Source organism: Pteropus vampyrus, unplaced genomic scaffold (assembly GCF_000151845.1).
Source record: "Pteropus vampyrus isolate Shadow unplaced genomic scaffold, Pvam_2.0 Scaffold15, whole genome shotgun sequence".
Lineage (NCBI taxonomy): Eukaryota > Metazoa > Chordata > Mammalia > Chiroptera > Pteropodidae > Pteropus > Pteropus vampyrus.
Genome location: NW_011888796.1, coordinates 4,595,882 through 4,606,442, shown reverse-complemented (window position 1 = coordinate 4,606,442; position 10,561 = coordinate 4,595,882). Strand labels below are relative to the sequence as shown.

Sequence of the window (10,561 nt, the reverse complement as noted above, 5' to 3'; positions counted from 1 at the left end):
GAAATCACTTCACTGAGGTTAGAAGAGCTTGAGAGTGACATAAAGAAGCCTTTTATAATTAAAGTAAGAGACAGATTAAAGGAAAAAGAGAGCGAGTTTCAGATGACTCTTAATAACAGGTATGGTTCTGAGATCTATTAATAATGAATTTACTAAATTTTTTAAATGCCATTTTAAGCTATATCAACTATGTTACTTTATTTAGTTGTCACAACAGTAAGAGAGGCTACCATTATGATTGCCATTTTACTGATGAGCAAACTGATAGGGAGGTTAAATAACCTAACCCCAAGCCACACCACTGGCCAGAGGCTTAGCTAGAACCTCAAGCCTGTTGAAGTTCTAGCTCTCTCCCCTTGAGTGTGAATTTGGCTATGTCACATAAAGTCTCTGGGCCTTGATTTCCTTATTTCTAAAATGAGAGTGCTGTTATTACTCCTATACATAGGATGTGCATCCCCAGTACATATCCCCATTTTGTATAGGAGGAAACTGAGGCTCAGAGTCTATATGTTAATTATCCAGAGTCACACATTTCAATTTATTATTGTAGAGCCTATTCTTGGAACTCTATTATATTTCTACAAATAAAATAATTAGTATTCATAATGAGGTTTCTTTGTCATCAAGGCAAAGTTAAATTACATTCAGTAATTGTATTTTGGAATAGAGGGAAAGGCTTAGTATAGTTTACCATTTTCCGTTCAGTGTGTTATCTATTAAATTATTAAGAATATTTGGCTATAGCAAACAACTCATTCTTTGGCATTTTGGATTGTTGGGTTTGGGTTTTAAAGTGGTGATCTGTACATATCATTGCATGTATATTTATTGGACAGTTATTTTCTGTTCTTGGTTAAGTAATGACCTTAATATGTTTCATAGGATATTGTTTTGCTGTGTTTTCTTTCCCCTCATGTTTGGTTTATTTTTCATCCAGAATGGAGTCTTTAGAGGCCGCATTGCAGATTGTGTTACCTGTGGAGAAGGAATCGCTTCTTCTCTGTGGCTCAGACCTGCTTCTTCTCCATGAAGTAGCTGTTCAGGAATTTCATCTCACCGATGCTGATGGCATTTACCAAAACCTGAGGGTAAATATAAATTCTCACAGTATATTTATAGAATAATTGATTCAGATATTTATGCATTTTTAATTATACATCAAGAGTATATATTTAGAATACAAGCCACGACAGAAAAATCTTCAATAATTTAGTAGACTTGTTATTTATTTCTCAACTCTTTAATTCCTTTCAAATTTGGAAGTAGATACCGTGGAATAAGTAATGAAGTATTTTCCTTGAATTAGAAATGAAGGGTTTCTTATAAATGCCTTTTCCAATGACTGAAATCTTAAATATCATACTAGACTCATATACCTATGTTAGAATATTCCACAGATTACTTATTCCAAATCCTATTTTTAATAAATAAGTTTTTTCAGATTATAAACAGATATCTCAACAGTTCAATCTTTAATTATTTTCACTGAAGCAATAGATTTATATACTTGTTTTCTTTTGGAGATTGAAACATCAGGAAGGGTATCAGATAATAAAACAGTTAGGCCATCTGATCATTTGTCATCAAAATGTTTCCTTCTGTTAAAACTGGCAGCCCCGGTTAAACTGAGAAGCGGTTTTCTAGATTTAAGTCTAGTTACATAATTTGAGGTTAGTTTCTGACGTGCAGTCTTTCGTTTTTCTGCCTCAGTCTTTTCAGCTTTTCTTACCTTTATTTTAGGATATCCAAGATTCCATAGCAAAACAGATCGAAATCTGTAACAATTTGGAGCAGTCGGGCAACTTTGCATTAAAGGAATTACACCCACTTGAACTACATGCAACACAGAACATTATACTACAACACAGAGGGCAACTCGAAGAGATGAACCACAGGGTCCAGAGGAGTAAAGATGCGCTCAGGGCTCTGGAAGATTTTTTGGCTTCTCTGAGAGCAGCCGAACTCTCCGTTGAGCTTGTTACAGACCTTTCAGCCTCAGGTTCACAGGTGGTACCAGAAAATACTTTGACTGTAAAATATAAAGAGGGAGAAATTTATCTGATGAAAGATAAGGCCAGACATTTGGATAAACGTTTGAAGATGCTTGACATAAGCTTTAAAGATGCCGAACGGGGTGAAGATACTTCCTGTGAAAAACTTCTCGATGCTTTATCCAAAAACCTATTTGAGACATGTGGCTATGGCGGACAGGAGGAACTCACTGAAGAAGACAGATTACTGGAGGCTTGTATTTTCAAAAATAGTGAACTCTTGAAAAATATTCAAGATGTGCACAATCAGATCAGTAAAATTGGTCTTAAGGATCCGACTGTCCCAGCTGTAAAACAACGGTAAATATTGTTTCCATCCATTTCCATCCAAGGTGACACTTTTCTGTACTTTCAGATACCTACTAGGTGAAATACGTGCTTCCTGTGTCTTTCCATTTCTATCCCATCCCACCCTATTCAGTGTTCAGCATTCTTTTCTCTAGACCTTTCAAATAAGCTTTTTTCTTGTTGATATTGTGCCTTTACCAAATGTTACATAATTCTTTTTTTTTTTAAACTTTTCATTCTCATTGACAAAGGAGTAGTGAAATTAGATATGCATAAAGGACATGAGTTGCTTCCAAGTCCCTTTAGGGGTATTTATCAGGGTATTCTCCTGATGGGGGAGACCTGGAAAACTCCACACATTTGATAAGAAAGAAACAAGTGGTGGCAGATGCACGTGCCATACTTTGTCTCGACTTCTTCCTTCATTATTTGATTCCTCCTCTTCCTCCCAACAAGATTAGGGTGGGGACTGAATTGGGGGTTTTTGGGGGGGGGACACGAGATTGAACTAAGCTAAGGTTAGTGTTGATTCTGGAGACTGAGCAGAATTGGGGTAAACTGAGTTTGGTAAACCTTCTGTATGAATGCTGCTGTTTTAACTCTGGCATTCAAAGTCGGCCTCTAGGTCTTGAAAACAAAAATGTTAGCCAAGAGTCACTTTTCCTTCCCTTTCTAAATCTCTCCCACTTTCTGTCTCCTCTGCCCACTTCTCATCCCTCAGGTTCAGTAATTTCTTGCATCTGTTTAGCTGATCAAGCTCTTTCCTCTGAAATTTCCCTGTGGCCTTAGTCTTAAGGAGACTTCCATTCCTCAGTGCCTAGTTCTTAATGAGGTATTAAACTAATTACTGATGTAGTGATTCAGTCATTGTTAATAATTTTTTTATTGTAGATTAATGAATAATAAGTAATAAATATTTATAAATGAAAACTATACATTGTTAAGTAGTAAGTTGCTTTAATTTTTAATTTAGTTATTGATATACCAAGTATGTAGCCTGTCCTGGAGATATAGCAGTTAACAAAATAGACAAAAATTCTTGCTCCTCATGGAGCTTATTTAGTGAGAGGAGTAAGATGTTTAGTATGTTTGATGATGATAAAAGCTATGGAGAAAAATTAAGCAAGAAAAACGAGGGGGTTGCGATTCAAATAGAGTTTTCAGGGACATTTTACTGAGAAGATGACCTTTGAGTAAGGTGAGAGAGGGATGAGAGAGCTAGCCAAGTGACGACTTGGAAGAAGAGCTTATCAGGCCGGAGGAGGAGTGACAAAGGCCCGGGGTGGCACCGGGCCTGGCATGTTTGAGAAGGGACTAGGAAGTGAGAGGGTCAGTGGTGAGGGGAAGAGGTATGTAAAGGGGTCAGAGAGGCAATGAGTAGAATAGGGCTTAGCTCATGAACGGACTTGCGGGCCATGTGATTACCTTGGCATTTTCTTTGAGTGGCACTGGGAAGTCAGTGGAGGTTCCTGAGCAGAGGGAAATGATTTGGTTTTCATTGTAACAGGTTCTTTCTGGCTGATGTGTTGGGTGTAGACAGTAGGAGTCCAGAGAAGACACAGGAAGTCTAGTCTGACCTATTTCAGTATTCCAGGTGAGGGATGATGGTAGTATGGACCTGTGGCGAGGTGGTGAAAGTGTTAAGACTCTATATATTTTGAAGGTAGAGTCTACAAAGATTTGTTGACACATTGGGCGAAGGTTTAAAAGAAAGATTAGACTTTCTGTTCCTGGTGCTTTGAAAGGCCAAAACTGAAAATGTCAGAGTTTGGAGTAAGAAAAAGTGTCTTAATTGAAGAGGCACCAACCAAGAAGATGGGAGACCTAATTCTCAAATCCATCTTAAGAAAGTACAGAGTTCAGGCTTCTTTTATGTCAAGGGAAGGGAAAATGAGGCGAGGTAGTTTTGGTAAAACTCAAGAAGCAAGCAGAATTTCTCTAATGATTAGTGTGTCTATATGTAAGACAAAAGCAGAAGCTATTAGCCTGAAGGCCATGGGAACAGTGCAGGCTTGAACAAGATTGGCTTAGAGGGACTGAGTATTTCACTTTTCTGAGTACCATTAACTGAAGCGAGAAAGGCTGAAGTTTATCTGGTATTGCACGAAAGATAGGCCTGCTCAATTTTAGAAATGATAGATTCAGTATACTTAGTTTGACATTCAAGTAGCAATATCAGTAAGACTCTTACAGATAGATGGCATCAGGAGTTGGGAGGGAGGTCTAGGCTACCAGTATACATGTGAGAGTTAGCAACATTTGGGAATGAGAGGGATAAGATTGCCAGCAGAGTGAGTTAAAATAGAGAAGAGTCCATGTTGTATACTTGGGGGCACTCCACGTTCAGAGATCCAGGAGATGACGAAGAACCAGCCAAAGATTCTGAAGAGTGGCCAGTGTAGTAAAAGGAAAATCAAGAGTCCTGGGGGCCAAGTGAGAAGGCCTTTCAAGGAACAGGATGTAAGCAGCTGTGTCAGATGCTGCCGATTAGTGCAGGAGGCTCGAGCATGGATTTAGCAATGTGGAGGTTACTGGAGGTCTTGAGGAGCAGTTTTGGAGGATACACAGAGAGAGAAAGCCTTATGGGAGTGGATTCCAGAGAAGTCGGGAGAAGTAGAGATAGTGTTATGATAAAAGCAATTTAGACGGAGGCAAATGGAGTTAATTCCACCAGGATTAGTTTGCACATGAAAATCCTCAGTTCCAGTGACTTTTATCGATGTGGGAAAGCTTTTTGTACACAGGGTAGAAATGTGAGATTCCCCTTGCCCCCGCCTTCTCCTTGCTTAGGAGCCTCGTTCTGCTTCACCACTTGTCTTCTGTCCACACCAAGCTCTCTTTCCCACTCGTATACACACACATATTCTTTCTCTCTTTTCTCTCATATACGTATGTACACCCTTTACAAGTGTGTTCATCACACACAAAAAATGTTACTGTTTCTGGCTTTGTATATTTATTATAATGAAAACACCAGATCAGTCTTCTGGAAATGCAGAGAGCCTCCTGAACTCTGTCATAGGAATGTGTAATTTTTGTCTTCCTAAACCTCCTGAGGACAAATTTAAGTTAGCGTGCTCCCCTCAGTTACTCACATGTGTGTCAAATCAAGTTGGCTAATAATTGGCTATCGAACGTTTCTCTTTCATGATCAAGGAAAAAATCATTAATCAGACTGGATAAGGAGCTAGATGAATATGAAGAAGAGAAGAAACACTTGCAAGAAATGGCTCATTCTCTTCCACAATTCAAAGATGGCAGAGAAAAAGCTCTGAATCAACAGTGCCAAAATACAGCACTCTTGTGGGAGAACACAAAAGCTTCGGTCACTGAATGGTAAGGAAAAATATCCCCCCCACTGCCCCTAGCACACACTCGCTTGTGCTCTCCATCACTTCTCCTCTTGTCACATCATCCTCTCTGACTCTGACCTTCCTGCCTCCCTTCTAGAAAGATCCTTATGATTATATTTCACCCACTTGGATAATCTAAGATAATGTCGTAGGTTAAGACTCTTAACTTAATCACATCTGCAAAGTCCCTTTTGCCATGTATGGTAACACATTTGCAGGATCCAGGGATTAGGACATGGACATCTCTGAGGGCTGGCGGCATTATTTTACCACACAACCCTACTTGAATGGCAGATGTTGCCTGTCAGCTGCCACCATCTTTCCTGCAGAGCCTGAGTAAGGCTCGAAAGTTTTCTTAACTGTGTGACAGCCATTACTTATCAGTCCCAGCAATTCTGAATCCATGCCTTCTCCCTTTTACTCTCTGCCTGGGGGTGGGAGTGGTCGGGAAGGGTTCCAGTTGGGTTGAGAAGTGGGAGGTACCAGCAGATTAGAGGACAAGAAGAGGGAGAGGTCAAGGTGGTCTTAACCATCCCCGTCCTTTTTCAGCATGTGGTTCAGCAACTCCTACAGGTGTCCTTCTTCTTGACTCAGGGCACTTTCCCTCTTTGCCCTCGAGGCCAAGTGGCGGATCTGCTGTTGTCCCTGGTTGCCTGAGCTCTCTGGCGAGTTCCCTAAATTCTGCTGTCAGTGATTCTTTCACTACAGAATTCCATCTGCGTATTCCTCCTGTTTCCTCAGTGTATAGTGGTCAAGATAAAGCCTGTCCGTGGTCTTCGATGTAGTCTGCCCTTCGATTTTAGAGGAAAGAATTGAGGTTCTGAAGGCTCAAGTAACTTATCTAAGGTCCCATGACTGATTAGTGCCCAGCCCTAACTGCCATGTTATCTGTACTATTGCACTTTTTAAAAAGGACAAAACCTAGAATGAGTTAAAGAAACATAAACAACCTGTGACTCACTGAATTAATATTGAAATAATCTCCAAGAGCAATGCTAGGGAGGGCACTGTTTTCCAAGATACCTTTTGGTTAAGGATAAGATTGCGATGCTGATTCCTTAAGGTTATGAATCTTATTTTTCTTTTTAGATTGTATGTCTGCTGACTTTTTAATATTGATCTGGTGAAAATACTAATCCAGTGATTATTTGTATCATCCACTTGCCAGATAAATACATGTACAATTTTTCTTAGGTTAAATTGTTTTCTGTTGAAAACCACGTCAAGAGGAAAAATTCTTCTGCAAGTTATTAGTCATTATTGTAGGATACTTAGAAAGAACGGTTTTGTTATTTTCAGACGTTTAGCTGTTTTGCATTTTTTCTCTTCATAGCCTCGACCAATGTGAAAGAGTTTTGGAGCTCCTGAAACAATACCAGAATTTTAAAAGCATCTTGACAACTTTGATTCAAAAAGAAGAGAATGTCATCTCCCTTCAGTCTTCGTACATGGGAAAGGAGAACCTGAAGAAAAGGATAGCAGAGGTGAGTCTAGGTTCCAAAGGAAACTCTCTGCACAGTGGCCTCGCCCACGAACCTGACTATAAAGAGGACGTTGTAAATGGAGTCATTTTGAAACTTGGTTTAAAAGAAGTTACTAGTGACTTTATTTTACCAGATAGCTAAGAATATTTAAGAATTTATTGAATGTATTACTAGAGCTTGGAAAAAAGTCATCCCCCAAGTTAATTAGTTTAGGTGGTTAGTTTCTGCTTGGGTTTTGATAACTGACGGTGCGGTTCTCTTGGAGTCTGGGGTTGCCCTGTAAGGTTGTAACAATCCTCGTACTGACCTCCTACCTAAAGGAAACCTGAGACTTCATTGCAGTCCTGAGAGAATGAGCATAGTAGGAAAGTCCCCTCTGTTGTTAGTGAACAAAGGAAAAATTACGTTTTTACGTATTCCCTTTCTATAAAGTCGTGTAAGCTGATCTCCAAGTTGCTCCATCTGTGTTCATAGCCTCACCAATCACTTCATGTTCTAAGAAGAATATCATTTTCGGACACTAGGTGTCATCGTTTTCTTTGATTTTATGTGGTTATCAACTAGAGTGGCAGAAGAATGGAGTGGCAGAAGTTTGAAAAGAATATATATACTACACTACACTATGTTATTATATACCAGAAAGTTGCTTTCCCTATTGGTTTTATGAATATCATGCTAAAGTGCTGTTGGAATGTCAAAAGCATGTGTGAAATACAGTCTATTTGATTCATCTGGTTGTTAGAAAGCAATTTTGTTAAACTTCCCAGTTGCTAATATCAACATCAGTAGAAGCTTACATAGACTAGATTCTTACAATTTATTCTTTATCTAGAACTCTTGTCCCTGAAGCTGAAGTTATAGACACATGGCCGGTGCCACAGATGAAGAATAGCCCCTGTCTGGAACTCACTTTCTCATACTCAGTTTCTTGAAACTGGTCAGAAAGAGCCCTGTTTAGATACCAGTTGTACAAAATGTGACTGTGTGACTAGTTTCCTATGAGACTTAATAGAGGGAGGCCATCAAGACCTTGAGCAGACAGTTGATTGGAGTTACTCAGATGCAACCTGTCTGGTTCCAACCAGAAAAATTGGTTTTCTCTACAAATAGTACTACCATGTGAGCTTGTGGTTTTAAGTTATACTACTACTACTACCAGAAATAATAAAAATGATAAAAATGATGATGATAATGATAACGTCCATCATTGATGGCTTGGTCATTATGTGCCAAGTACTTTACATATTATTATATCATTTTATTCTCATAATAACCCTACAAGCTAAGTATTATTAGCCCTGTTATACTGGTGAGAAAACTAAGGCGTAGAGAACTTTGGAAGTGTAGGAACTGTAGAGGTTTTACTGTTATTAAGATAGCATTATGAAAAGAACAAAAAATTCCCAGTCCTGCCTTGCCAGTTTTCACAATTTATTGTGGGATTTGTCAAGGGAGACATATAGTAAAAAAATAAGACCAAATAATACCACTTTATTATCTGCATGAGTGCCCGATTACCCCAGCAAGTGTTCTGGTAAAAAATGAATTAAAAAAAAAAATGGGTTCAAGCATACAAGCCAGCCTACATGTCTACAAGGCTTTTATTTTGACCAGATCCAAATTCAGATCTTAGAATCTTATCACCATTTGGTTGGCTGCACAGAGTAGCTCAGATATTGATGCAGTGACCTGGGTTCTTTAGCTTAGTGAAGAGAGGTGCATAATGCCAGTCTCAAAGAGCAGTAATTCATCTTACCCAGCACTAATAAGGAAGCAACACAAAGCAGAAAAAAATAACTGTATCTATGTGTAGAATTTTTCATTCACGCTGATCCTCCTCACTATGTCTTGGAATTTGGACTGTCCGATTAATAACTTTCTCTGTTAATTAAAAAAAAGGAAAAAAAAATGGGGATAGACATTAAGTAACTTCCCCAAGATTATACAAGTAATTAATAAATGGCAAGATCGTTATTTAAGCCCAGGTCTATTTGACTACAAAGTTATATTTCAATCATAATATTGCCTTCCCTGACAACATATTTGAAATATGTATATGGCAAACTTTGTTTCATCTGTACCTCTTTCTCACCTGTAAAAGTTTGCTCACAAAAGAGTCTTTTATTTTTAAATTAATAAAATAACTGTAATTACCCTTAAGAAATGTTTAAAAGTACAGGCTTTTTAAAAATTTTGAAAATCTTGTACCTAGTTTGGTGTCTACATATGGGCACTTTATATGTTTGCTGAAATAATATATCTGTATAGAAGATATAGAAGTTCTAGAATACTGGTGTTTAATTCTTTTCTCAGACACTTTTCTGTCAGGGAAAAAGCAAATTTTTGCACTACCGATTGTTAACATAACTTTCAGTTAATTTTGTGATGACTTAGGTACTGTCTTCAGAAACAGTTAATTTCTGTAGTACATATTGTCATAATGCTTTCCACAAGTGGCTGAAATATGATACCACTGAGAACTTTTGTCCTTCAAAACCATAGAAACCTGGATGTTTATCTAGGATATGGTGCCAAATTTCCACTCCCTTTAATGAAAGACAGAGTGCAAAGGTAAGACTAGAAGGCTAGACTGTCAGGGGACTATTAAAGTTTGGGAAATGTCAGAGGGTCCTAGTTTCCTTTATTTCACTCCTTCCATTCATTTTAGAACAAAACCTGCAATTCTGTCAATGCTAAAAGGACCCTCTTCTGCTCTTTCTTTTCTCTTCACCCACTGGTAGCTTGTGTCAGTGTAACAACAATGTTTTCTGAACGTATTGAGAATATATATATATATCAGAGAATAATAAAATATATAAATGTATAAAATGTGAATGTATATAGATTTCCATTTATTTGAACATTTATTATCCCCAAATGCAAAGAGTTCTGAACTAGGAGAAAAAAACACCTGGATTTGCATCTCAGCTTTCCCAGTGTATCAGTCAGTGTCCAGTTTAGAGACAGAAACCTCCTCAGTAATTTTTTTATTTAAAAAAATTTGTTTAATTTTTATTTTCTTAATTAAACTTTTTATTTCAAGATAATTGTAGAGTCATACGGAGTTGTAGGAAATACTACAGAGAGATCTTGTATACCCTTTACTGGGTTTCGCCAATGGTGTAATCTTATAAAAGTATACTCCAGTGTTGCAGTCAGGGTTCTGACATTGACAGTCAAGATAAAGAGCATTTCTGTCACCACAGGGGTTCCTCATGTTGTCATTTTATAGTCCTACCCACTTCTCTCCAGCCCCCACCCCTTCCCAACCACTAATATGTTCTCCATTTCTGTAATTTTATCATTTCAAAAATCTTACATAAATGAAATCATACAGTATGTAACCTTTTGGGATTGCCTACTTGCATTCAGTATAATTCTC

At 38.1% G+C, this 10,561-nt stretch overlaps 1 protein-coding gene across 1 annotated transcript in view; it reads left to right on the top strand.

Moving 5' to 3' along the window:
* The window catches only part of SYNE2 (spectrin repeat containing nuclear envelope protein 2), a 293,506-nt gene that overhangs the window by 113,305 nt on the left and 169,640 nt on the right, over positions 1-10,561 (top strand). The window contains exons 30-33 of the mRNA XM_011386203.2: positions 941-1,091; positions 1,744-2,354; positions 5,499-5,678; positions 7,029-7,179. Of these exons, the coding sequence (XP_011384505.1) occupies positions 941-1,091; positions 1,744-2,354; positions 5,499-5,678; positions 7,029-7,179 (1,093 nt within the window). The remainder of the gene's footprint in view (positions 1-940; positions 1,092-1,743; positions 2,355-5,498; positions 5,679-7,028; positions 7,180-10,561) is intronic.